Source organism: Neophocaena asiaeorientalis, unplaced genomic scaffold, assembly GCF_003031525.2.
Source record: "Neophocaena asiaeorientalis asiaeorientalis breed wild unplaced genomic scaffold, Neophocaena_asiaeorientalis_V1.1 scaffold197, whole genome shotgun sequence".
Classification (NCBI taxonomy): Eukaryota; Metazoa; Chordata; class Mammalia; order Artiodactyla; family Phocoenidae; genus Neophocaena; species Neophocaena asiaeorientalis.
Window position 1 is genome coordinate 6,891,368 of NW_020174703.1, and position 27,873 is coordinate 6,919,240.

The 27,873-nt window shown below is 40.7% G+C and overlaps 1 protein-coding gene across 6 annotated transcripts in view; it reads left to right on the forward strand.

The window, feature by feature from the left end:
* Positions 1-27,149, forward strand: part of NXPE3 (neurexophilin and PC-esterase domain family member 3) — a 50,051-nt gene extending 22,902 nt beyond the window's left edge. For 4 of the 6 annotated variants that reach the window (XM_024759261.1, XM_024759262.1, XM_024759263.1 and 1 more), the window contains 4 exons: positions 3,573-4,327; positions 8,331-8,404; positions 22,278-22,484; positions 25,617-27,149. In XM_024759261.1, the coding sequence (XP_024615029.1) occupies positions 3,573-4,327; positions 8,331-8,404; positions 22,278-22,484; positions 25,617-26,167 (1,587 nt within the window). In that variant the 3' untranslated portion in view covers positions 26,168-27,149. Of the gene's footprint in view, positions 1-2,653; positions 2,736-3,572; positions 4,328-8,330; positions 8,405-22,277; positions 22,485-25,616 lie in introns of all 6 variants that reach the window. The other 2 variants (XM_024759265.1, XM_024759266.1) reach the window with 2 other exon arrangements.
* The last annotated feature ends 724 nt before the right edge of the window (positions 27,150-27,873 follow it).

Sequence of the window (27,873 nt, forward strand, 5' to 3'; positions counted from 1 at the left end):
ACCACCAGAGAAGTTCCTTGATTATCCTTTTAATGTCTATGGGATCTGTAATTATGTCTCTTCTTTCATTTCTGATAATGGTAATTTGTGTCCTGTCTGTTTTCCATAGTTAGCCTTGCTGCAGGCTTATTGATTTTATTGATCTTTTCGAAGAACCAGCTTTTGGCCTCATTGTCTTTCCTCTATTGATTTCCTGTTTTCAGTTTCATTGATTTCTGCTCTAATTTCTATTCTTCTCCTTACTTTGGAGTTGATTTGCTTTTCTTTTTCTAGTTTCCTAAGGTTGGAGTTTAGATGATTGACTTTAGATCTTTCCTCTTTTCTAATAATGTGCATTCAGTGCTGTAAATTTCCCTCTAAGACCTACTTTTATGGCATCCCATAAATTTTGATAAGTTGTGTTTTCATTTTCATTTAACTAAAAAGATTTAAATTTTCTATTGATATTTCTTCTTTGACCCTTGTTTTATTTAGAAGTGTGTTGTTTAGTTTGTTTTATTATTTATTTATTTATTTATTGGGCACCCCTCGTGGCTTGTGGGGTTTTTTAAGTTCCCCGACCAGAGATTGAACCTGGGCCCTCAGCAGTGAGAGTGTGGAGTATTAAGCACTGGACCGCCAGGGAATTCCCAGAAGCGTGTTGTTTAATCTCCAGGTATTTTGGGATTTCCTAGCTATCGTTCTGTTATTAATTTCTACTTTAATGCCATTGTAGTCTGAGAGCAGACATTGTATGGTTTCTGTTCTTTTCAATTTTTTATGGTATGTTTTATGGCCCAGAATATGATCTGTTTTTCTGCATCTTTCATGTGAGCTTGAGAAGAATGTGTATTCTGCTGTTGCTAGGTAAGTAGTTTATAGAGGCCCATCATATCTAGTTGATTGGTGGTGCTGTTCAGTTCAACTGTGTCCTCACTGACTTTCTGCTTGCTGGATCCATCCATTTCTGATGGTGGGGTATTGAAGTCTTTAACTACAATAGTGAATTTATCTATTTTTTCTTGCAGTTCTATCAGTGTTTGCCTCACATATTTGACTTTCTGTTGTTAGGCACATACATGTTAAAGATTGTTATGTCTTCTTGGAGAATTGACCCTTTTATTATTATATAATATCCTTCTTTATCTCTGATGACTTTCCTCGCTCTGAAGTCTACTCTGTCTGAAGTTAATATAACTATTCCTGCTTTCTTTTGATTAGTGCTAGCCTGGTATATCTTTCTCCATCCACTTACTTTTAATCTATATAAGTCTTTATATTTAAAGTAAGTTTCTTAGAGACAACATATAATTGAGTCTGACAACCTCTGTCTTCTAACTGGTGTCTTTAGTCCATTGGTGTTCAAGGTGATTATTGATATAGTTGGATTAATATCTACCATAGTTGTTACTGTTTTCTATTCATTGTCCTTGTTCTTTGTTCCTATTTTTGTCTTCTGCTCTTTTTCTGACTCTTGTGGTTTTAATTGAGCATTTTTTAAAAAAATATTTTATTTATTTATTTTTATTTTTGGTTGAATGGGGTCTTAGTTGTGGCATGAGGGATCTTTTGTTGCTGCGCACAGGCTCTTCATGCAGCATGAGGGCTACTCTGTAGTTGTAGTTGTGGCGTGCGGGCTACTCTCTTGTTGTGGCGTGCGTGCGGGCTTCTCTCTAGTTGTGGCGCACGGGCTTCTCTAGTTGTGGTGCGCAGGGTCCAGAGTGTGTGGGCTCTGTAGTGTGGCCTGCGGGCTCTCTAGTTGAGGTTCTTGGGCTCAGTAGTTGTGGCCTTGGGCTTAGTTGCCCCGCAGCATGTGGGATCTTAGTTCCCCGACCAGGGATGGAACCTGTGTCCCCTGCATTGGAAGGCGGAATCTTAACCACTGGACCACCAGGGAAGTCCCTAATTGAACATTTTATAGATTCCATTTTGTCTCCTTTCTTAGTGTATCAGTTATACTTCTCATTTTACTTTAAGTGGTTGCCCTAGAGTTTTCAGTATGCATTTACAAGCAACTCAAGTCCACTATCAAATAACACCGTACTGCTTCATGGGTAGTGCAGGTACATTATTAATAACAAAATATTCCTAATTCCTCCCTCCTGTCCCTTGATAATTGCTGTATTTTTTTCCTTTTAGTATGTCTTGTAATTTTTGTTGAAAGCTGGACATGTTCGTAAAACGGACTCCAATAAGTAGGCTTTTAGTGGTGTGGGGGTGAGGTGTAAGGGAGGTGAAACATTTTATAGTCCTATGATCCTCAGTCCTTTAGTGAGTCTGTGAACTTCAGAATTGTTTCTTAGTCTTACCCCCAACCCTTAAATTGGATAGAATGGTTAGAGTGGGCTGGAGTTGGGTATGTCCCTTACCTCAGTTTGGTTAGGCTCTGATAAAACCTCAGTAGGTTAGGCTCTGGTAAAACCTCAGTAGGTTAGGCTCTGGTAAAATAGTTTGGCTTGAGGGCAGGCCTTCTTAAGAAGAATGGAATACTCTGGTATTCGGTACCCCCTCCATCCACTGTCTTGCTTTCTGTGGTGTCATTTACCCATGGTCAACCATGATCTGAAAATATTATATGGAAAATTCCAGAAATAAACAATTTACCAGTTTGAAATTGTGCATTGTTCTGAGTAGCGTGATGAAATCTTGTGCCATCCTGCTGTTTCCCACCCAGGATCCTCAACCACTGACATCACTGTAGCTCAATCCACGATCACCTGACACAGATGATCCTTCTTCTGACGTGTTATCAGAAGGTCAGTAGTAGCCTAACACTACGTCACAATGCCTGCATCATTCACCTCACTTCATCTCATCACGTAGGCCTTTTATCCTTTTACATCATCACAACAAGAAGAAGGACAATACACCAATAAGAAATTTTGAGAGAGGGACTTCCCTGGTGGTCCAGTGGCTAAGACTCTGTGCTCCAAGTGCAGGGGGCCCGGGTTCGATCCCTGGTTGGGGAGCTAGATCCCACATGCATGCTGCAACGAAGACTTCGCCTGCTGCAACTAAGAGTTTACATGCTGCAACTGAAAGATCCTGCACATGGCAACGAGGACCCCGCACACGGCAACAAAGATCCTGCATGCCGCAACTAAGACCCAGCGCTGCCAAATAAATTTAAAAAAAAAGATATTTTGAGAGAGATCTCATTCACATAACTTTTATTCTAGTATATTATTATAATTGTTCTATTTTATTATTATTGTTAATTTCTTACTGTGCCTAATTTATAAATTAAACTTTATCATAGGTATATATGTATAGGAAAAAGCAGTATATATAGGGTTTGATGTGACGCACAGTTTCAGGCATCCACTGGGGGTCTTGGAAGTATCTCCTGTGGATAAAGGGGGACTACTGTCCTTCAAAATGATTCCTTTTCCCTTTCTGCTTCTGGAAGCACCAAAGGGATTTTTCTCTGATATTTGCTGTGGGAATCTGTAAAACTGGTGAGCTGTGGTTTTTGAAACAATGTCATCTCAAGTAAGTTTTATTAAAATTTAAGCTGAAGCAGGGATTTATTTGTTGACTATAAGGAGATTTATTGTAGCTGTGGTTTCTGTTGTTTGTGTCTTTCTCTTCAGTACTTGGACCATGAGACTGCATCAGCCACATTCATCGACAGTGGTGGACAGTTTGTTTTCTCCCAGGTGACAGGAATTAGCCGGAATCCTTACTGTGGCTATGAGCACCAGACTCTGTCCAGCCGGGAGCGCCTGGAGGAGGACTCCTTGTTGGCCGCCTTACAGTGGCAGGTGCCTGATGTGGGCCCAGTCCCCTTTTTGAAGAGCACTGACCCTTCTTCCAGCTACTTTGTCATCTTGAACTCTGCAGCCTTCTTCAAGGTGGGAAGCCAGCTAGAGGTGCTGGTTCATGTACAGGATTTTCAAGGAAAGCCCAAGAAGTATGGTGGAGACTACCTGCAGGCCAGAATCCACTCCCCTAAGCTGCAGGCAGGGGCCGTGGGTAGAGTGGTAGACTACCAGAATGGGTTTTACAAGGTCTTTTTTACTCTGCTCTGGCCAGGCAGAGTTAAAGTGTCCATATCTCTGGTCCACCCCAGTGAAGGGATCAGAGTTCTTCAGAATCTACAGGAAGAGAAACCAGACAGGGTCTATTTCAAGAGCCTCTTCCGTTCAGGAAGAATTTCTGAAACTACAGAGTGTAATGTGTGTCTTCCTGGGAGTCTTCCTCTGTGCAACTTTACAGATCTCTATACCGGAGAACCCTGGTTCTGCTTCAAACCAAAGAAGCTCCCTTGCAGCAGCAGAATTAACCATTTCAAGGGCGGATACCTGAAGGGCCTCCTAACTGCTGCAGAGAATGCTTTCTTCCAGAGGTACGTGCTCCTGGCTCTAGGGGGTAATTTAAGAGGTCCCTTTGCATTGTCTTTGTCCTACTTAGGAGACTTTCTTGTTTTGCTTATGTGCTTCTTATATCTTTCTGAACTTGGCCCAATTCAGGAGAGGTGGTAAGAAAATAAATATTTATATTTTGTGATTAGTGTGCTTATTTCAGTTCAAATTAATGACCTTAAATTTTTGTTCTTTTACCCTGATATCTTTAACTTCAGAATTGCATAGTATATCTGTATAAGCAAGATCACTTATTCACAGAACAGATAAAAAAAAATCATCCAAGAACAGGGCTGCTAGAGGTCTTATAGTCAGGGTAGTGTTTTAGCTTCATGTCTAATAAACTGAAAAAAGTTTTAAGTGACATATTATTAGTTGTTAAAATCATATAAACATTAATTGATAGGAAAAAGACTATGAATATGGTAACATTGCTGGACTGATATAATGATAAGCATGGGAAGCCAGGAATATCACAGCAAACTGTATTTTTGCAGGTTAATAGTTGTTAAAATTATTGCATTCCATATAGTTCTGAAATAAAATAACATTCTTAAGGAATAAAAAGAAAAATAACATAGAAAGTACAATTACTTGAGAGAATGTAAAACATTTTTTATTTTTAAATGAAATCTATACTTTAAAAATATTCCCTTGGGCTTCCCTGGTGGCACAGTGGTTAAGAATCTGCCTGCCAGTGCAGGGAACACAGGTTCGAGCCCTGGTCTGGGAAGATCCCACATGCCGCGGAGAAACTAAGCCCGTGCGCCACAACTACTGAGCCTGCGCTCTAGAGCCCATGCTGCACAAGAGAAGCCACCGCAAAGAGAAGCCGGCGCACTGCAACGAAGAGTAGCCCCCGCTTGCTGCAAGTAGAGAAAGCCCGCACGCAGCAGCAAAGACCTGACGCAGCCAAAAATGAAATAAAAATTAAAAATAAATAAATTTATATAAAAAAATATTCCCTTGTAGAGAGGGATCACATAAGATGTGTGGTCTGTATGAGCTTCTAAAATAAAACTCTGATTTTTTACTTTCTGAGTCAGCTTTTGGTGGTAAGTTTTAAGTACATATTTGATGCCATGCTTTCAGAAGGCCAGCAGAGGGAGCACTACTCCCAGTGTATTCACTGCACTCTTCTTGAGGGGACTGCCTAGTTATTTGTGGCTCAGTACAAAAGGACTTTAGGTTTATTCTTGGGTTCAGATCTTAGGCACATTATTTATCAATGACTATGAGCAGATGATTTTATTTCTGTGTACTTTTTGCCTATGTATGAAGACTGTTCAGTTACCCCCTTTTATTTTATTTTAAATAACTTTTTTTTTAAGATTTTTTTTTTTTATGTGGACCATTTTTTAAAGTCTTACTCCCTTTTAGAGTTGTGTTGTCAGTCTACTTAGTGGCTTAGCAAAGAGGAGGAAGCATAGCATGTAATTTACTGAAATTCCACGTGGAAAAAAGGTTAGAGAATTAAGTTCGTGTAAAATTTAAAATGTTCCTAACACTAAATCCTACCATTAAAACCAAAGAACACCTGTGAATCCAGAAGGATAAAATAATGTCTGCCCCTGCCTTTACTTGCATATCCTGGATGAGGCTGGCTGAGGGTACTTTGTAGTAGAATCATTAAAAAAGATTCTACTTACCTGGAAGTTTTCCGGGAAAGCGTTTGAGGTGGCATAAGTTTTTGGAAACCAAACATTTGACAGAGTCCTGTTACAGATTTTTTTTTGCATTGTTTGCTCAGTTAAAAATCTGAAATTTTGCATTAGGCTAACTGAAAAGAAAAAGAGAAAGATTGAATTGATCATTTGAGGGATCTTTGAGTGTAGTATTTTGAGCTCATGGCCTGAATATGTTAAGCTACGCTCATTTTTACCTCTCTTCCTTGGTGGCTCGTAATGTTGCTTAATTCAGATAGGATTAAGAAGCTTAGCCTTGGTCTTTGGTTCCCAAATGACAGTTGGACAATTAAGGTGATCTAATCTCTCAAGGAAAAAAAAAAAGTGTTGGTTTTAGAAAGAACCATAATACTTTGCTTAAAAGATTCTGATAGTAAGAGGACATCTTTTGAAAGAATGAGCTTATCACATTAAAAGCTTCCCTTTTATTTTAGCATGATTTATACTTTTTTTTTTCTTTCTAACTTTGTATTAAAAAAATTCAAATCTGTAGAAACCCTGCAGGAATAACAACAGTGAGCACCCATATACCTTTAACTTAGACTCACCATTGTTATGTTTTGCCGCATTTGCTTTCTCTCTTTCTATGTGTTTATATGTGTGTATTTGTGTATAATTCTTTCCCCTCAGACCATTTGAGAGTAAGGTGCAGACATCATGGCACTGCACCCCAGGCGTATGCATCTCCTAGGACTTTCTCCAACGTATAACCATGACACAGTGATCACACTTGGGCCTTTTATCATTGACACAACATTGTTATTTAATATGCAGTCTATATTCAAGTTTATCCAGTTGTCCCAATAATATGCTTTATTGCTATCTCTTTTATTTTAACTGAGTCTCTGATCACACACAATCTTTTTAGTTGTCTCTTTAATCTTTTAGTCCAGAAGAGTTCTCTAACTTATTTTGGTTTTTACGACATTGACAATTTTGATGTTGCTCTTTTTGTAGAATATTGCTTAAATTGGATTTGCTGCTTTATTGTTTCTGCGTGATTAGATTGAGAGTAAACATTTTTACAAGCAAATTACAGTGGTGAAGGTTTCTTCTTTTCCTTACCTTAAAGCTTTAAACTCATGAAAGTAGTTTATATGTGCTCTCTTTTTTTTTTTATGTGCTCTCTTAAAGTCATGTATATTAATTGTCACTTTTATAATCCACGAAATGCTGTTATTCTCTAACATAGCCCCCTATAATTCCTTCCTTCCTTGTTGTCTGTCTCCCTCATTCATTAGAATGTCAGTGCCATGAAGGAGGAGATGCTGGTTTTTTTTTTTTTGTTTGGCGTGTGGGATCTTAGTTCCCCAACCAGGGATCGAACCTGGGCCCTTGGCAGTGAAAGCCTAGCTTCCTAACCACTGGACCTCCAGGGAATTCCCGATGCTGTGTGTTTTGTTTACTGTCATATTCCTAGTAGCTAGGATAGTGCCTGGCACATAGTAGAAGCTTAAGAATTATTTAAGAACAAATCTGTTTTGAATTGATTTTTGATGAAATGAAATATCGTGACTGCAAGTTCCCATATCGAGTTTGGAAAGTTAGCATTTTATTTTTTTGTTTGTTTTTGGTCTAAGTGCAAGAGGCCTAATTATTATGAGCCAGTTTCTGGAATAGTTACAACATGTTTTCAGTATACTTCTCCTGGACTCCACTGTCCCCCACCTTTTCACACAGCCCTCTATCAGGTATTTTCTGAGCATGGACTCTAGTCCAGGGCCTGTGCTAAGTACTGAAGATGAAAGATGAGTGGGACATAATCCATGTCTTTGAGGAGTACATGTTTTATTAAGGGGAACAGACACTACAGAGCCATAGTAATGATGAACAGAGTACATGCATGAGCACGTATCTGGGGACACATGTCCCCAGGTAGGACTCAGCTCTGGGCAAGGCCTAAGGAATCTGACGTATGACTTAATGCTCCGTAGTCTTGCAGCCTGAAAACTAAGTAGTGACAAAATAGACATTCTCATCAGTGTGAGCCATTCTCTGAGTCCAAGGGAAGTAAGTAATTCAAACAGAATTTGTCATTTTGGAGTTTGCACTCTAAGGGTGAAGCAGTGAAAAATTAAAAACTTGTTTAATTCTTATTCAGTTTATGTATCCATATAACCTGCTTATTATAATACACCTAGTTTATTAATTATCAATTTTATTGAGTAACATTTATAAGAATATTTCATCTTAGTAAAGCTTTGTGAAATCCTGTCCATTTAAAAATTTGAAAATAAAGATACATATTAGAAAATAAATGTTCCTGAATCTAAGCTTGTACTCTTTTTATTCCTCTTTCAAGTGGTGTCAATATCAAAATGCCAATCAACTCCAGTGGACCTGATTGGGTGACTGTGATTCCCAGCAGTATAAAAGGTAAAAAGGAATGAGCTTGATGATTTGTTGTTTTTCCTGCTAAGTGTGTTGAGGCTCTGTAGTTACACTGATGTTACAAAGCCCTTTTTTTTTTTCCTTTTTTAATATGTCCCGGTTACTGCTGGGCACGGTTTTAACTGTGTTTTAACAAACGTTCCAGGTGATTCTGATCCATTGTATAGGATACTATTAAGAGTAAAAGAATGAAATTTAGAAGAGTAAATGTATGTGTTTTGTTTTTGCATAATAGGTATAATGAGCTATAGTGACTTGTAGAAAGAAAGGATGAACATTATTAAGGAGGTTATGCAGATGGAAGGTGATCACTCGTTGGCCTTTTGGCTAAGATCAAGTGCAGATGGCAGTCGAGGTCCTTTTAGCTGTTGAAAGCATGTATGTAGTATCCTACAGAGCAGATAGTGCAAACACCAACGCCACAGGGATGAGGTATATAACACATATGAACCCACCAGTGTGGGTATTGACCCACACTGGAACTGCAGAGCAAGGACCATCTAAAGGGGGAACTGCAGAGCAAGGACCATCTAAAGGGGGAACTACAGAGCAAGGACCATCTAAAGGGGATGTCCCCTCAGTTCCTATGTTGCTATGCAAACATTGTTGCTATGCAAAAATGTAGACCCAGCATAGCCAGATCTATAGATTTTTTTCCATGAAAAACCAGAAATCAATTTTTGAATGTTAATATCTCCAGATTTCAAAACATTGGCATCCAGTTAAAAACTTTAAAACTATTGTGTGGGCTAAATAAAATTTGAGGCCCAGATGCAGGCAGGACACTGTCAGTCTGTATCTCTGGTGTTCACTGTCATGTGCCACAAGAAATCCCGATCTTTTCCTAGTGAAGAGCTGTATTTGATTTACTTGAACCCAGTGAGTTACTAATTTTAGAGGGTACATATGCGAAACATCGTTAATAGAAATTGCTTACCTTTTATCTGCTTGGCCCTCAACCCCACAGCTGAGATATCAGTAAACATGGGATCACCCAGTAGTGCTCAACCCTTCATATGCTCACATCTGACACCTCCGGAGGCCCCGTCCCACTACCAGATCTATCCCCCTCTTCCACAGCCCTGGTTGTCTGGCTCACCCACCTTGTGATTCCCTGGCTGTCCAGTGGGAGGAGCTTTGGATGGTTTACTTGCACCTGACAGGTCTTGGGATTCAGCCAGGAAGTGGTTGTGGGTTTGTGATGTACATTCTGTTTAGAGAGAAGAAAGATTCAGTAACTAGTGGGGCTTTTGATGGATTTTTAGAGGAAGAAAGAAACCGTGAATCAGTAGGAGCAGGGTAGCCTGGCTTTGATAAAACTGTCTTGGAGCAGGTAAATAATCGGAAAGAAAAGAGGACAATTACTTTATAAATCAACGAAGTCCGGCTTGGGGGAACTTCACCTAAATTCACCTTAGTGACCAGCAGGGGGCACTCAAAGATGCTAAACGAAGGGCTCACATTCTTCCTTCTTTAATTCCTTCCTTCTTCCCTCTCTCCCTGCCTTCCTCTCTTAATTCCTTCATTCCCTTTGTTCTCTTTTTAAAATCTTTTGTTTTCAGATAATTTTAGACTTAAGGAAGAGTTGTGGAAATAGTACAAAGTTCCCATATAGCCTTCACCAAGTTTCCCGTATGCTAATTTCTGATTAATCGATTGATTGCTTGGCTGTGCTGGGTCTTCATTGTGGCATGCGGGCTCTCTAGCTGAGGTATGTGGGATCTTAGTTCCTGACCAGGGATCGAACCCAGGCCCCCTGCACTGGGAGTGTGGAGTCTTAACCACTGGACCACCAGGGAAGTCCCCCCTTATGCTAACTTCTTAAGAAATCACAGAACACTTATAAAAACCAAGAATTTAACATCCATATAATGTTATTAACTAAACTATAGAGTTTATTTGGATTTCATCAGTTTTTCCACTAATGTCCTTTTTTGTTTCAGAATCCAGTGCAGATCTCACATTGCATTTAGTTGCATGTTTCCTTAGTCTTTCCTCTGTGACAGATCCTCAGGCTCTTATTGTCTTCCATGACTTTGACACTTTTGAAGAGCATTGGTCAGATAGTTTTTAGAATCTCTCTAAACTTGGGTTTGTCTAGTGTTTTCTTTTGATTGGAATGAGGTTATGCATTTTTGGAAAGAATAGGACAGAAATGATGTTGTATCCTTTTGAGGGGGTACATGATGTTGATATGTATTGCTAACAATGTTAACCTTGATCACTTGGTTAAAGTGGTGTCTACCTCGGTTTTCCACTGTAAACTAATTATTTTTCCTTCTTTCTTTCCCTTTTTTGTTTTTTTGGCTGTGCCTCTTGGCTTGTGGGATCTTAGTTCCCTGATGAGGGATTGAACCCAGGCCCTCAGCAGTGATAGCATGGAGTCCTAACCACTGGACTGCCAGGGAATTCCCTAAACTAATTATTTTTATCTTTGTATTTACTCAGTATTCTGGGGAGGTACTTTGAGACTGTGGTAGGCTGAATAATGGCCCCTAAATATATACAGATCCTAATCCGTTGAATTTGTGAATGTTACCTTATATGGCAAAAGAAACTTTACAGGTGTGATTAAGTTAAGAGTTTTGAGCTGGGGGGGAGATTATCTGGATTATCTGAGTGGGCACTAAATGCAATCACAAGTGTCCTTTTAGGAGGGAGGCAGAGGGAGATTTCATACAGAAGACAGAAAGCCATGTGAAGATGGAAGCAGAGAGAGATTTGAGGATGCCATGACATTGGCTTTAGAAATGGAGAAAGGGGCCATGAGCCAAAGAATATAGCTCTAGAAAAGGCAAGGGAACAGATTCTTCCCTAGATCCTCCAGAGAGAGCGTGACTCTCCTAACACCTTGGTGTTGGCCCAGCGATACTGATTTTGGACTCCTGGCCTCAGAACTGTAAGAGAATAAAGTTGTGTTGTTTTAAGCCACTAAATTTGTGGTAATCTGTTACAGCAGCTACAGGAAACTAATACAGAGACTATGTAAACATTCTGCTTAAACTACCATCTACTAATTTTAGCATTCATCATTCGATCTTCCCTGCAGCAGTTATTTCTGTGGTGTTCTAATGGTGACTTGCTCTGTCTCTCATTTTTAAGACATTTATTAATTGAAATTTTTCTGTAAGAGTTGTCCCTTCTTTACCATTAATTTAGTTTTATCAGCATAGACTCCTGACTGTTTCATTCTTTGGATTATAATCCAATTCAGTTGTTCAAATTGTTCCACTTTTGGTAGTTGAGAACTTTTTTAGTTTGGCTTCTGTGCCCTTTTGACATGCTCTCATTCTTTTTTTTTTTTTTTTCATTCACATATGTTTTAATTCAATGCAAATAACTTACATTTATCTATCACTTATAATTTTATTTTCAATGTGATAGGTAGGACAGGGATTGTTATTTCCATTTTATTTTATTTTATTTTTACATCTTTATTGGGGTATAATTGCTTTACAATTGTGTGTTAGTTTCTGCTTTATAACAAAGTGAATCAGTTATACATATACATATGTTCCCATATCTCTTCCCTCTTGTGTCTCCCTCCCTCCCACCCTCCCTATCCCACCCCTCCAGGCGGTCACAAAGCACCGAGCTGATCTCCCTGTGCTATGCGGCTGCTTCCCACTAGCTATCTACCTTACGTTTGGTAGTGTATATATGTCCATGCCTCTCTCTCGCTTTGTCACAGCTCACCCTTCCCCCTCCCAGTGACATGCTCTCATTCTTTTAACTAATTAACTTATTTTTTTTGAGCACTTCCTTACTTTATGGTACCACAGGATATTTCAGGTCCATCTTATATTTTCTTTGCCCAGAGGCCTTGGAAGTGTTCTTAATATTTACTTACATTATTTCACTTATGAATCCTGTATTTTGAAGGTTTTATTTTCCCTATGACACTTCATAATTTATATATTAGTTAATTGATTTTCGTACAAGGTAAAACTCTTCTCAGGTGCATGTTTAGAGTCTGGTGGATTGCTTGAGGTTGCCAGTGCTACCCCCATGCACACATAATTCCAGTCAAAAGCAAAGAAACACAGCTTTCAATTAGACTAGACTATCTTATCAAAGGCAAGCATCTGGTTTCTGACAGGCTTTTCCAGTGTCAGAATTACTACTGAATTTTCATGAGCATCTGCAGTGTGGTCCTCAGACCATTATAGCCTAATGGTGTGGGACCTTGATGGCTTCTAACCTCATCAGCAACTAAACTAGAGCTCATATTTTTGGGGGAGTTTACTGAAAGTTTAGGATAGGACTAGATTTAAGAGCAATAGAATAAATATCAACATCTTTATAGCTTTTTGCTGTTTTCTCTGTTTATTGAAATTTATCTCATATGCAATAGAACACACAGATCATAAGCATACAGTACGACAGAGTTTTACATGTGTACATATCTTTGTAGGGTGAATTCTAAGATGACTCCCAATGATCCATGCCCTTATATAAACCCGTCCCTTCAATTATATGACAAAGTTGACTTTAAAAAAAGATAGATTGGGCTTCCCTGGTGGCGCAGTGGTTGAGAGTCCGCCTGCCGATGCAGGGGACGCGGGTTCGTGCCCCGGTCCGGGAGGATCCCACATGCTGTGGACCGGCTGGGCCCGTGAGCCATGGCCGCTGAGCCTGCACGTCCGGAGCCTGTGCTCCGCAACGGGAGAGGCCACAACAGTGAGAGGCCCACATACCGCAAAAAAAAAAAAAAAAAAAAGAGATTTTCCTGGGTGGATCTGACCTAACCAGATAAGTCCTTAACAGGGACCAGGTTCTTCCAGAAGAAAGAGATTGAAAGTGTGAAAAGGATTCCATGTGAGGGAGATACTTCATTGCTGGCTTTCAAGATGAAGAAGGCCATGGGGCAGGGAATGTAGGCAGCTTCTAGGAGCTGAAGGGCTGACGACAAGCAAGGAAATGAGAAGCTCAATCTTATAACCACAAGGAACTGAATTTGGCTAACAACTTGAACAAACTTGGAAGCAGATTTTTCTCCAGAGCCTTCAGAAAGGAACACAGCCCTGCTAACATCCTGATTTCCACCTGTGAGATCCTGAGCAGAGAACCTAGCCATGCCACGTGCAGATTCCTGACGTGCAGAACTGTGGGAAAATAAATGCCCCTTGTTTTTAAGCCGTTAAGTTTGTGGTGATTTGTTACACAGCAATAGAAAACTAATTAACTACCACCCAGATCAAGATATAGAATGTTTACAGTGTATAGAATATTTCCAGCGTTCCAGTATGGCCCCTTATTGTGACAACTGCACTTTCACACTATTACAGTATCGAATTTTCACAACAGCCCTTCAGAGTGACTAGTAGTTTGTCCGCTTTACAGATAATGAAACCAAGGTCCAGGTCCAGTTAACTTAGGAAATCAAAGGACTCACATCCTACACATAACATCCAGCAAACTGATAGCATTTGGGGAAAGGAAGCCCACAGCCGTTTCAATAATAAATGTAGGTCTCTGTAAATGGTCCCATCTCTGCTACCTCCTGTCTCTTCAACTCTGAGAAACTTTGGCAAGTCACTCTGACTTGCTTTCTTTACCTCTAAAAGATATTTGGACTAGCTATTCTCTGAGGTCCCTTTCAACATTCTCTGAATCTACAGGTATTTCTACCTCACACAGCATTTTTATCTTTCCTTTGTAAAATGCATAGCTTCTAGGGGACTAAAATAGAATGGAAAAAAATCAATTTCCCAAGGTTTTGTGGGGGGAAACTCAAGCCAGTATGGTGGCTGAGTAGCTAGGACCTCCTCACGTTCCCAGCACTGGACGGGGTGTGCCCAGAGCTTGGCATGCTATCCTCACTCCTTACCTCCCCGAGGTGGTGCCCGGCACTCCTGTGCTCATGTTCCCTGGTCAGGGAATTGTTTGCCTCCATTTCTTCTCTGACTTGTCTTTCCTTCCCCTCATGAACCACGTGCTCCCTTTGGCCAGCCTTTCACTGTTCTTACTTCTAACTCCATGCCAGAAAATTAAGGGACCTGTGTTCACACCTCCAACCTTTAATTCACACAGTATCCCTCTCATCCAGCTCTTTCTAGATCATTTAGAAAAATTTATCTCTGCCTTTTTCTCTCTCGTTTTGTCACATTTGTGGTCCAAATAGCCCTTATTATGGCTCATGAATGATATGGGATGATGCCCTTTGGAGGAAAGTGTAAGCTGTGGACTTTTAAAGAGAAGCCAGGATATTTTATTTTATTTTATTTTAATTTTTTTAAGCCAGGACATTTTAGAGAAGCAGGGACCTTACTTGCAAATAATCAAAACTGTCCCTCCTGATTTTGCATAAAGATCTTTATATCTGCTCTTACAATCGCCTGCCTGTAAACTTCCTTCACCGTCAATGTTCAAGACAACCATAAAATTGAGTAATAACTCATTTTTGTTTTTTAATTATTTTCATTCCACTTGTACAGTACATTAAGAATTATATTATTGATTTAAGGGGCTTTCATATCTCAGATATCTTATGTGAAAATGCATTCTGAGCTCCAAGCAACACTGACTTTTTAAACAACTTCAGACTGCTTGAAATCATGAGTCAGGAAATGTTTTTGTCCCAGTTGACCATAAGAGGGCAATGTAGGTAAACACATTTCACTTTAAAAATATGTTCTGTTATCTAGCGCTGCATGTTTAAAGAATTAATGTAAGGTTCAGTAATTGATTTGCTTTGCTTGACTTAACTCTGATAGTAAATATAATTAACATTTGAATGGAAATGGTAATTGTTTCCTGTATGATATACCCGTTTCTTTATGACCCTTATTTGACAGCAGACTCAGCTACTGAGTCTACAGACTTAACTGTGGTAAATATTGTGACTTCAAAATCACTGTTAATTCCCATTCCAGTAAATGTTTTCTTTATGCCCCAGGTGTCTGCTCAGGAGCTCTCTGGCCTGTGCAGCCTTGATGTGATGATACAGTGAGGAGCTTTGGGCAAGGTGTGGTGACATGGTAAAGCCACACTTGGTGGCATGTTGAGAAATTGCTTTTGAATAAGCCAAGCAAGTGTTTACCCTAACCCTCATTTTTCTTTGATAATCACATTGGCCAAAAGAGCATTTACAATTCTGTTTACTTTTCAATTTAGACCCTGAACCTGCAAAGCATTAGCAGATACCTAAGAAAAAAGATTAAGTATGCACTGTCAAATAGGGCATCTTCTTTGAAGGGAGTAAAACCAAAATAATTTTGTTTCTTTTTTTTTCTTTTTTAACACCTTTAGGATTATAATTGCTTTACAACGGTGTGTTAGTTTCTGCTTTATAACAAAGTGAATCAGCTAAACATATACATATATCCGCATATCTCCTCCCTCTTGCGTATCCCTCCCACCCTCCCTATCCACCCCTCTAGGTGGTCACAAAGCACGGAGCTGATCTCCCTATTTCCCAATAGCTCTCTGTTTTACATTTGGTAGTATATATAAGTCCATGCCACTCTCTCACTTTGTCTCAGCTTACTCTTCCCCCTCCCAGTGTCCGCAAGGCCATTCTCTGCGTCTGCATCTTTATTCCTGTCCTGCCCCTAGGTTCTTCAGAACCTTTATTTTTAGAATCCATATATATGTGTTATATATGCGGTATTTGTTTTTCTCTTTCTGACTTAATTCACTGTGTATGACAGACTCTATGCCCATCCACCTCACTACACATAACTCAATTTTGTTTCTTTATATGGCTAATACTCCATTGTATATATGTGCCACATCTTTTTTATCCATTCATCTGTCGATGGACACTTAGGTTGCTTCCATGTCCTGGCTATTGTAAATAGAGCTGCAATGGACATTGTGGTACATGACTCTTTGAATTATGGTTTTCTCAGGGTATATGCCCAGTAGTGGGATTGCTGGGTCATATGGTAGTTCAAATTTTTTTTTTTAAAGATGTTGGGGGAAGGAGTTTAGTAATTTATTTATTTTTTTGCTGTGTTGGGTCTTCGTTTCTGTGCGGGGGCTTTCTCTAATTGTGGCAAGTGGGGGCCCCTCTTCATCTCAGTGCGCAGGCCTCTCACTGTCACGGCCTCTCTTGTTGCGGAGCACAGGCTCCAGACGCACAGGCTCAGTAGTTGTGGCACACAGGCCTAGTTGCTCCGCGGCATGTGGGATCCTCGCAGAACAGGGCTTGAACCGCTGTCCCCTGCATTATCAGGCAGATTCTCAACCACTGCGCTACCAGAGAAGCCCATGGGTGTTGAATTTTGTCCAAAGCTTTTTCTGCATCTGTTGAGATGATCATGTGGTTTTTCTCCTTCAATTTGTTAATATGGTTTATCTCATTGATTGATTGATTGATTGATTTTGGCTGCGTTGGATTTTCATTGCTGGGCATGGGTTTCTCTAGTTGTGGTGAGCGGTGGCTACTCTTCGTTGTGGTGCACGGGCTTCTCATTGCAGCATTGGCTTCTCTTGTTGCAGAGCATGGGCTCTAGGTGTGTGGGCTTCAGTAGTTGTGGCACGCAGGCTCAGTAGTTGTGGCTCACGGGCTCTAGAGTGCAGGCTCAGTAGTTGTGATGCACGGGCTTAGTTGCACTGCGGCATGTGGGATCTTCCTGGACCAGGGCTCGAACCTGTGTCCCCTGTATTGGCAGGCAGATTCTTAACCACTGCACCACCAGGAAAGTCCCTATCACATTGACTGATTTGCATATATTGAAGAATCCTTGCATTCCTGGGATAAACCCCACTTAGTCATGGTGTGTGATCCTTTTAATGTGCTGTTGGGTTCTGTTTGCTAGTATTTTGTTGAGGATTTTTGCATCTATGTTCATCAGTGATATTGGCCTGTAGTTTTCTTACTTTGTGACATCTTTGTTTGGTTTTGGTATCAGGGTGATGGTGGCCTCATAGAATGAGTTTGGGAGTGTTCCTCCCTCTGCTATATTTTGGAAGAGTTTGAGAAGGATAGGTGTTAGCTCTTCTCTAAATATTTGATAGAATTCGCCTGTGTAGCCATCTCATCATGGGCTTTTGTTTGTTGGAAGATTTTAATGACAGTCTCAATTTCAGTGCTTGTGATTGGTCTGTTTATATTTTCTATTTCTTCCTGGTTCAGTCTCAGAAGGTTGTACTTTTTTAAGAATTTGTCCATTTCTTCCAGGTTATCCATTTTATTGGCATAGAGTTGCTTGTAGTTATCTCTCATGATCCTTTGTATTTCTGCAGTGTCAGTTGTTACTTCTCCTTTTTTCAATCCTAATTCTGTTGCTTTGAGTCTTCTCCCTTTTTTTCTTGGTGAGTCTGGCTAATGGTTTATCAATTTGTTTATCTTCTCAAAGAACCAGCTTTTACTTTTACTGATCTTTGCTATTGTTTCCTTCATTTCTTTTTCATTTTTTTCTGATCTGATCTTTATGATTTCTTTCCTTCTGCTAACTTGGGTTTTTTTTTGTTGTTGTTGTTGTTCTGCTTTCTCTAATTGCTTTACCTGTAAAGTTAGGTTGTTTACTCAAGATGTTTCCTGTTTCTTGAGGTAGGCTTGTATAGCTATAAACTTCCCTCTTAGAACTGGTTTTGCTGCATCCCATAGGTTTTGGGTCATCATGTTTTCATTGTCATTTGTTTCTAGGTATTTTTTGATTTCCTCTTTGATTTCTTCAGTGATCTCTTGGTTATTAAGTTGTGTACTGTTTAGGCTCCATGTGTTTGTACTTTTTACAGATTTTTTTCCTGTAATTGATATGTAGTGTGATAGTGTTGTGGTCAGAAAAGAAACTTGGTACAATTTCAATTTTCTTAAATTTACCAAGTCTTGATTTGTGAGCCAGGATAGGATATGTCCTGGAGAATGTTCCATTAGCACTTGAAAAGAAAGTGTATTCTGTTGTTTTTGGATGGAATGTCCTCAAAATATCAATTAAGTCCATCTTGTTTAATGTATCATTTAAAGCTTGTGTTTCCTTATTTATTTTCATTTTGGATGATCTGTCCATTGGTGAAAGTGGAGTGTTAAACTCCCCTACTATGATTGTGTTACTGTCGCTTTCCCCTTTTATGGCTGTTAGCATTTGCCTTATGTATTGAGGTGCTCCTATGTTGGGTGCATGCATATTTACAATTGTTATATCTTCTTCTTGGTTTGACCCCTTGATTATTATGTAGTGTCCTTCTTTGTCTCTTGTAATAGTCTTTATTTTAAAGTAATCATCTTTACTATCATTACTCTCAATTCTTTTTCAGGTAGACTGACTATTTCCTCTTCGTTTGTTTGGTCTGATGTGTTTTTAGCTTGCTCCTTTATCTGCTGTGTGTTTGTCTGTCTTCTCATTTTGCCTAACTTACTCTGTTTGGGGTCTCTTTTTCACAGGCTGCAAGTTCGTAGTTCCCGTTGTTTTTGGTGTTGGCCCGCCGTGGGTAAGATTGGTTCAGTACATTGTGTAGGCTTCCTGGTGGAGGGGACTAGTGCCTGTGTTCTGGTGGTTGAAGCTGGATCTTGTCTTTCTAATGGGCAGGACCGTGTCCGGTGGTGTGTTTTGGGGTGTCTGTGACCTTATTATGATTTTAGGCAGCCTCTCTGCTAATGGGTGGGGTTGTGTTCCTGTCTTGCTAGTTGTTTGGCATAGGGTGTCCAGCACTGTAGCTTGCTGGTCGTTGAGTGGAGCTGGGTCTTAGCGTTGAGATGGAGCTCTCTGGGAAAGCTCTCAGTGACTGATGATATTACGTGGGGCTGGGTGGTCTCTTGTGGACCAATGTCGTGAACTCGGCTCTCCCACCTCAGAGGCTCAGGCCTGACACCCAGCTGGAGCACTGAGAACCTGTGAGCCACACGGCTCAGAAGAAAAGGGAGAAAGAAAGAAAGAAAGAGAGAGAGAGAGAGAGAAAGGAAGGATGGATGGAAGAAGAAAGGAAGGAAGGAAGGGAGGAAGAAAGGAAGGAAGAATTAAAATAAAAAATTAAAAAGTAATTATTAAAAATAAAAAAATTAAAAAGTAATAAAAAGAAAGAAAGAAGGGAGCAACCAAACCAAAAAACAAATCCACCGATGATAATAAGTGCTAAAAATTATACTAAAAAAGAAAAACAACAGAAAAATGGACAGAACTCTAGGACAAATGGTAAAAGCAAAGCTATACAGGCAGAATCACACAAAGAAGCATACACATACACACTCACAAAAAGAGAAAAAGGAAAAAATATATATATATTAAAAAAAAGAGGAAGAGAGCAATCAAATCAATCAATAAATCTACCAATAATAGTAATCTCTAAATGCTAAACTAAGATAAACATAAAGCCAGAAACAAATTAGATGCAGAAAGCAAACCCCTAGTCTACAGTTGCTCCCGGAGTCCACCACCTCAATTTTGGGATGATTTGTTGTCTGTTCAGGTATTCCAGAGATGCAGGGTACATCACGTTGATTGTGGAGATTTAATCCGCTGCTCCTGAGGCTGCTGGGAGAGATTTCCGTTTCTCTTCTTTGTACACACAGCTCCTGGGGTCCAGCTTTGGATTTGGCTCCACCTGTGCGTGTACGTCACCTGAGGGCATCTGTTCTTCGTTCAGACAGGACAGAGTTAAAAGAGCAGCTGATTAGGGGGCTCTGGCTCACTCAGGCCTGGGGGAAGGAGGGGTACAGAATGCGGGGTGAACCTGCGGCGGCAGAGGCTGGCGTGACATTGCACCAGCCTGAGGTGTGCCGTGCGTTCTCCCGGGGGAGTTGTCCCTGGATCACGGGACCCTGGCAGTGATGGGCTGCACAGGCTCCCGAGAGGGGAGGTGTGGATACTGACCTGTGCTCGCACACAGGCTTCTTGGTGGCGGCAGCAGCAGCCTTAGCGTCTCCTGCCCGTCTCTGGGGTCCGCGCTGAGAGCCGTGGCTCACGGTCATCTCTGGAGCTCGTTTAGGTGGTGCTCTGAATCCCCTCTCCTCGTGCACCCCAAACAATGGTCTCTTGCCCCTTAGGCAGTTCTAGACTTTTTCCTGGACTCCCTCCCAGCTAGCTGTGGTGCAGTAGCCCCCTTCAGGCTGTCTTCACGCAGCCAACCCCAGTCCTCCCCCTGGGAACCTACCTCCGAAGCCCGAGCCTCAGCTCCAGACCCCGCCTGCCACAGCGGGGGAGCAGACAAGCCTCTTGGGCTGGTGAGTGCCGGTCAGCACCGATCTTATGTGCGGGAAACTCTCTGCTTTGCCTCCCGCACCCCTGTTGCTGCGCTCTCCTCCGCGGTTCCGTAGCTCCCCACTCCGCCTCCCGCAGTCTCTGCCCGCGAAGGGCCTTCCTAGTGTGTGGAAACCTTGCCTCCTTCACAGCTCCCTCCCACTGGTGCCGGTCACGTCCCTGTTCTTTTGCCTCTGTTTTTTATTTTTTCTTTTGCCCTACCCAGGTACGTGGGGAGTTTCTTGCCTTTTGGGAGGTCTGAGGTCTTCTGCCAGCGTTCAGTAGGTATTCTGTAGGAGTGGTTCCACATGTAGATGTATTTCTGATGTATTTGTGGGGAGGAAGGTGATCTCCCTGTCTTACTCCTCCGCCATCTTGAAGGTCTCCTTCCAAAATAATTTTTAGTATAGAGATAATATCAAGAAGTCAAAGAAGCTGAAAATAGTCACAAATAGGAGACTCACTTAAATTTAAATTTCTGAGTCATATTTAAATTTAAATTTCTGAGCATTTGGATTTTAAATTGTGGTTTAACAGGTGAGACTCTAAAATTACTGGAATATGATCAAGATTTCAACTTTGGGCTGTGTAAGGGAGTGATATAAAATGATTGGTGGTTTTTTGAAGATTGCAGGTTTGAATAATAAATGTTAGAAATGAATAAATGTACTCTTTCAGGAAAAAAGCCAAAAAGAAAGATATCTATTAACATCTCTATTTGAGAGGCGATGTAACACAGTGGTTAAGAGCATGGGCTTGGGGGCTCACCGGCTTGGATTAGATCCTGGCTTTGCTACATACAATCTCTGGATCAAGTTGCTTAAATGTTTTGAAAGGTAGGGATAATAGGACCTACCTTAAAGAGTTATTGTGAGCATCCCATGAGATAATAAATTTAATTGCTCAGAACAGTGTCTGGTGCAGAGTAAACCTGCAAGAAATATTAGGCATCCCTGTTGAAGCATGTAAAGCGTGCCATTTTTGCAGTGGCATTTTCTGAGGGAGGTGTTAGGGCAGAAAGGTGTTGACTTTCTCTGTGAAAGGTATCCTGGCACTTGTGTTATCATGTGTAGCTAGGCTACAACCATGAGTACACACTGCTGATACAATTTTAATATTGTTCGTTGTGCATAAAGACTTCTGAACCTTTTGTGTTGTGGGCAGTAAATCTTTAGAATGTGTGTCATTGGTTTGTTTTCTGTATTCAGTGGTGGTTTTCCGAGTTAATATTTGATTGTAGGACCCATGGATTGAAACTTTTCTTTTTAATGGGCTGAGAAACAGTGTGGACTAATATTATTATGCATATGTAAAATATGAATTTAACTTTTTACTTGCCTCACAGGCATTTGGATGAGAAGTTCTTCTCCTGTTCTGGGATAATGCTGTACAATGCTTACATCTACACATTTCCTTGGTTTTGGCCTGCCTTTATTTTTGGTTTTGAGAAAAACATGCGTAATCAGAGGGAATGATCAACGTCCCCTTTCCCCTTTGAGTGTGTCCACAAACACCCTCACACCCACTTCAGATCTTCCTATTTTTGTGCAAAGGAGAACTTTTTGTAGGAGGGGGGAAGTCTGGGATTTCTTTGAGATGTGATGGCAGGAAATGTTATCCGTAGCCAGCAAGCTAACAAACATAGGGGCATAATTGTGTTTCTTGGAACATTTTTTAGGTATGGTTTGTTGGAGGAGAATTTCAGAATATCTTTTTTTTTTTTTTTTTTCCAGAAACCAACAACCTAGAACTATCTCAAGGCTTAGGAACTTTTCCTTCTGGCTATTATTACAAAAATCAGTGGAGGCCCAGAAAGTTTAAGATGCGCCAGTTTAATGACCCTGACAACATTACAGAATGCTTACAGAGAAAAGTGGTGTATTTATTTGGTGACTCGACAATCAGGCAATGGTTTGAATACCTCACTACATTTGTTCCAGGTTGGTACTTTGCTTTTTGTTTCATAACTCTTTCCCACACATACAAAATTCAGCTTTGAAATAAGCAGACCCAGTCTGGTGCCTGAAGAAAGGCATCAGGTGAGGAAGCAGTTATTTCTCTGTAGGACTGAAGAGGTGTCCTAACCTTGGAGAGATGAGTGATAGTTTCTGATCAATAGTGGGGCTGTGACGCATCGATGAAAGCACTGGCTGCTTGTTGAAGTTCATACCACTCATGAGCTGTGTGACCCTGGACGAGTCATCTACTTCACAGGGCTTCACTTCTCCAAGTGTGAGCTGAGGCAGCGGGACACTGTCACCTCACAGGTGTCTTTCACTTCTAGCATTCTGGGCTGTGAGATAGAAGTGAACATTTCCAGTTGTTTCTCTTCTAGTTCTGTTCGGTCCAACTCCAAGTCTATCACAGATTTAAGTGGAAGGAGGCAGCGAAACTGTCGCGCATTTTAATGCATCCATGCAGCAGAGCCATCCCTGCTCACCCCTTGGGCCGTCCATTGGTGTGACTCTGAGGTGGAGCTGCCTCCCAGCAAGGGAGATTCTGGTCAGTCCCAGTCTTCTTAGCTTCTTGGTCTCCCTGCTGGGCTCTGGGGAAGCTCTCCAGACTTGGAATAAAACCCCACTCATGGGAGGGCCATTCCTTATTCACAGTGGGCCTTTTCCTCTTCCTGGAAGTAGTGTGGATGGAGTGAGGAGGGATGGATTTGGGGCAGCAGGACTAAAGGCCCCACTTAGAGTTTAGAGAGCTGATGAATAGTTCTGTGGGAACTGGGTTTTTTTGTTTGTTTGTGTGTTTAAAATTTTTTTTTAAACTTTTTATTTTTGGAGTATAGCCGATTAACAATGTTGTGATAGTTTCAGGTGTACCGCAAAGCGACTCTGACATACATATACATGTATCCATTCTCCCCCAAACTCCCTTCCCATCCAGGCTGCCACATAACATTGAGCAGAGGGAACTGTTTCTGATGGCTGTTTATGGACAGGGCTTTTCATAAAGCAACTTCCCACAGTTGGGAGTGGTTGTGTTTTTCTTTTTTCTCTTTTATTTATTACATGAACTTAGTTTCAAATTTAATTTTTAGAAGGAAGGAAAGGAGGAAGTAGATATGACTCCCCAAAATAGAAAGTTAATTCCGGTTTTGATTTGCTTGCTTTTTTAAATTGAAACAGACATAGCAGAGTTCTAATTGATGAAGCGTAAGTTCAAAAGCAGGAGAAGGGAAATCATTTGTATGACATGATGCTAGGCACAGTTCGGTGTTGACCAGGCAGGGCCCTCCAGGAGCCTGCAGTTGCTTGATTCTTTTCTTTTTTTTAAATAAATTTATTTTATTTATTTTTTTTGGGTGCGTTGGGTCTTCCGTTGCTGTGTGTGGGCTTCCTCTAGTTGCGGTGAGTGGGGACTACTCTTTGTTGCGGTGCGAGGGCTTCTCATTGCGGTGGCTTCTCTTGTTGCAGAGCACAGGCTCTAGGCACATGGGCTTCAGTAGTTGTGGCACACGGGCTTCGGTAGTTGTGCTCATGGGCTCTAGAGCGCAGGCTCAGTAGTTGTGGCGCACAGGCTTAGTTGCTCTGCGGCATATGGGATCTTCCCGGACCAGGGCTCGAACCCGTGTCCCCTGCATTGGCAGGCGGATTCTTAACCACTCTGCCACCAGGGAAGCCCCAGTTGCTTGATTCTTAAGTTCTAATGACGTAGCTTGGCATTTCCTTTCATAGCAATGATCACATTGCATGTCTTGAGCATTTTCCACCCTACCCTTTGCAGACAGATCTTTACCCGATAAAGCCTTGTGTTGGGCTTGATCTTAATCAAAAGAAAGAATGGTTAATTGAGCTTCTATTCAATTTAAGTGGGGCCACATGCTAAGTAGTAATGAATTAGGTATGAGAATTTAGAAGAGGAGCCTGGGAACTCATGGAGAAAAAAGTGAAACCTTGACTTTAACCCTTAAGAGTAAATAATATGGGACAATTATAGTTTGATGGTACTCCTTCAGAATTGACTATAAACTCCTTGAGGGCAAGGACTGTGACTTACCCATCTGAGCATTGCTGGCTTTTTTTTTTTAAAGCTGGGAAACTATTCTAATTTACTTTATTATTTTTTTATTCTATTTTTTTTTCTTTTTGGCCGTGCCATGAGGGATCTTAATTCCCTGACCAGGGATTGAACCCATGCCCCCTGCAGTGGAAGTGTGGGGTCTTAACCACTGGACCGCCAGCAAAGTCCTGCATTGCTGGCTTATAGCACAATAGTGCTGGCACGGAAGAGGTGCTTAGGAAATGTGAATTCAGTTTGGCTGCCAAGGGTTACTTAATCTGGTCTGTGTAAGGCACTTATAGGAATATTTAGGGATATGACACAGACCCTCTTTCCTCATGGGGTGAATGTTCAGTGATGAATTGTACAGCCTTTTTGAGGAGTAATAAGGGAGAATAATCATTGATTCCTGGGATCTTCAGAGGATCAGGACTTGGAAACACAACCTAGATAAAGTAGAGGGAGAGAAGGGAATTCTAACTTGTGCTGCTGTGTTTGTTATGACAGAGAGAGAGAAGTTTTCTAAGACATAAACAGGGTTTTCCATCCATAGGGTGAAATTGAAAGTCAAAAGAAGCATGGTTGCTTCTTTCTTTTGCTTATTTCAAAAAGAGGTATTTGGTTACTATTATGTGTTTGTAAAAAAGCAGAAGTTATATAGTTCTTGACCTGGAAGAAATAATTTTGATCTGTTAGAACAGTAATGTGTAAATGCCAAATCGATGTTTAGATATTCAACAGTCAGTGCAAACAGGAAGATTTCTTGGCCTAATAATTAGAGGTAAACAGGTTATTTTGCTTCTCAGGTCTAGAATCAATTGCTGATGGTATTACTTGTAATGTCATGCTTATGGAGTGATTTAAGTAATAAATATGTTAAAATATAAAGGTCCATTGAAGCCAAGGGGGCCAAAGTGACGTGAAGTAGGTGTTTCCTTTACATTTGTATTGTACCTTTTTGTTGTTTTATTTTAAAAAGTTGTTCTTTGAAGCCACTAACTAAAGAATAATCAAAATATATCGCTTGGTTTAAACATTCTTATGAATCTGAGTTTCCCTTGTTTCAGATTTAGTGGAGTTTAACTTGGGTAGCCCGAAGAATGTGGGTCCCTTCCTTGCGGTGGACCAGAAGCACAATATCCTGCTCAAATACCGCTGCCACGGTCCACCGATCCGCTTCACGACCGTCTTTAGCAATGACCTCCGTTATGTGGCGAATGAGCTGAATGGCATCGTGGGAGGGAAGAACACAGTCGTTGCCATAGCTGTGTGGTCTCATTTCAGCACCTTCCCCTTGGAAGTGTATATCCGGCGGCTCAGGAACATCCGTCGAGCCGTGGTCCAGCTCTTGGATCGAAGCCCTAAGACCGTGGTAGTCATCCGGACAGCCAACGCCCAAGAGCTGGGACCTGAAGTGAGCCTTTTCAACAGCGACTGGTATAACTTTCAGCTGGACACCATCCTTCGGAAGATGTTCTCGGGAGTTGGGGTATATCTTGTTGATGCCTGGGAGATGACCCTGGCCCATTATCTGCCCCACAAGCTACATCCAGATGAAGTTATTGTGAAGAACCAGCTGGACATGTTCTTGTCCTTTGTGTGCCCCTTGGAGAGCTAGTCTGCCCTGCAGGAGACTGGAGAAATCACATTCAGTGACCTTCTCTATCACCTGCACTACGGAAAGTTTATGGGTGGCCCTATGGAGAGATGGCTGCCATTGATATGTATTTAAAATTTTTAAAAAAGAGATGGACTTTATATAATGACTTGTAAGGAGCTTAGAAAATGCAGATTACATTTATACCTACCTATAGGATTTTTTCCCATCTTGACTTATCTATGGGGGAACGATTATTAACAGCATTTACACACTATATTGCCCTCGTAACCAAAGATACTAATGAGTGTGTTTGAACTAGCTTCTCCTGGGAGGGGAGGGGATACTGTGCTAAAAAGTGTGAAAAATGTTGTGACCTAAGTGGAAGGGACAAGTTTGGTTGGCAGTGGAGTGTTTGTATCTTGTCTGGTAAAGGAAATTGAGCACATCTACATGAATAGCATAATTGGTACATCTTCAGCGGGAAGTGAATTAACCCCAAGGCTTTTAGTCAGTGGCTCCCGTAACACACTGAAGACTGCTGTGTCTTAGAAGTTTATCTTGATGATCCAGTTTTTTTCTGGATTACTTGAAAAGGCCAGTGTCCTTGGTCAGAACTTTCTAATGAGAATATTTACAGTGTCTGGCTTTTATCTAGAAAAGAAGCAAAGGGGAAATATGAAAGCAGTATATATAAAATCTGTGCATTGAATTGATATTTGCATTGGGTAATTGCTACTTATCTGATTCAGCTAAATTTTACAGGATGAATACTTATTCTAAAATAACCACTTTTGGAGCTGGAAGGGGAAAATCTATAAAGGAAAATTTATTTTTGTGTTCTGAAGTTTGAGGGTTTTAAGAATTGACTTTTATGTAAAGATTGCTATTGTTTGTTATAAAGTTGTAGAAATTATTTCCATCAATTTTGAGTATTTCTTTTTTGGTTGTTATTTTGAATTGCATACCCAAATTAGAAATTAAAATCTAATTAAAAATTAAATTTAGATATTGAAATCTGTGATGGGTTGATTTGGGCATAAGGTACACACATTCTGTCATGCTTGGAAGTAAAAGGTGCTGTTCCTATTGGCTCTCTTAAAATAATTGAATTATCAATTTTACTTGACTGTCTTTACCTTATTAATTTTAAATAAGTTTAAATTAATTTGTGCCATTTTAGTAAGTACTCTTTTCTTTTTGAGCTACAATATAATTTTGTTTATCCCTAAGTGAACATGTGAAGAAACTGGGGAGGCTTTAGAGATGAAGACAGATGCCTAAAGCATGAAAAGATACACCCTTAGAAGAATGGGTCAGAGAATCTGGGTTTTGGGCTTCTCTGGTGGCGCAGTGGTTGGGAGTCTGCCTGCCGATGCAGGGGACGCGGGTTCGTGCCCCGGTCCAGGAAGATCCCACATGCCGCAGAGAGGCTGGGCCCGTGAGCCGTGGCCGCTGAGCCTGCGCTCCGCGACGGGAGAGGCCACAACAGTGAGGGGCCTGCGTACCGCAAAAAAAAAAAAAAGAATCTGCGTTTTTAACTTAAAACAGAGAGTTTAAGATCTTTCTTTCCTAGCCTTGAGGGCCACCTTCAAGGTTATAAAATAAATAAATATGATTTAAAATTATTTTCTGAGTCTGAAGTGGAGCAGGTAGTTAAATATATTAAGATGGCTTAATTTTAATGGCGTTTAACCTTTAGAATGTCTAAGGATCACTCTGAATAT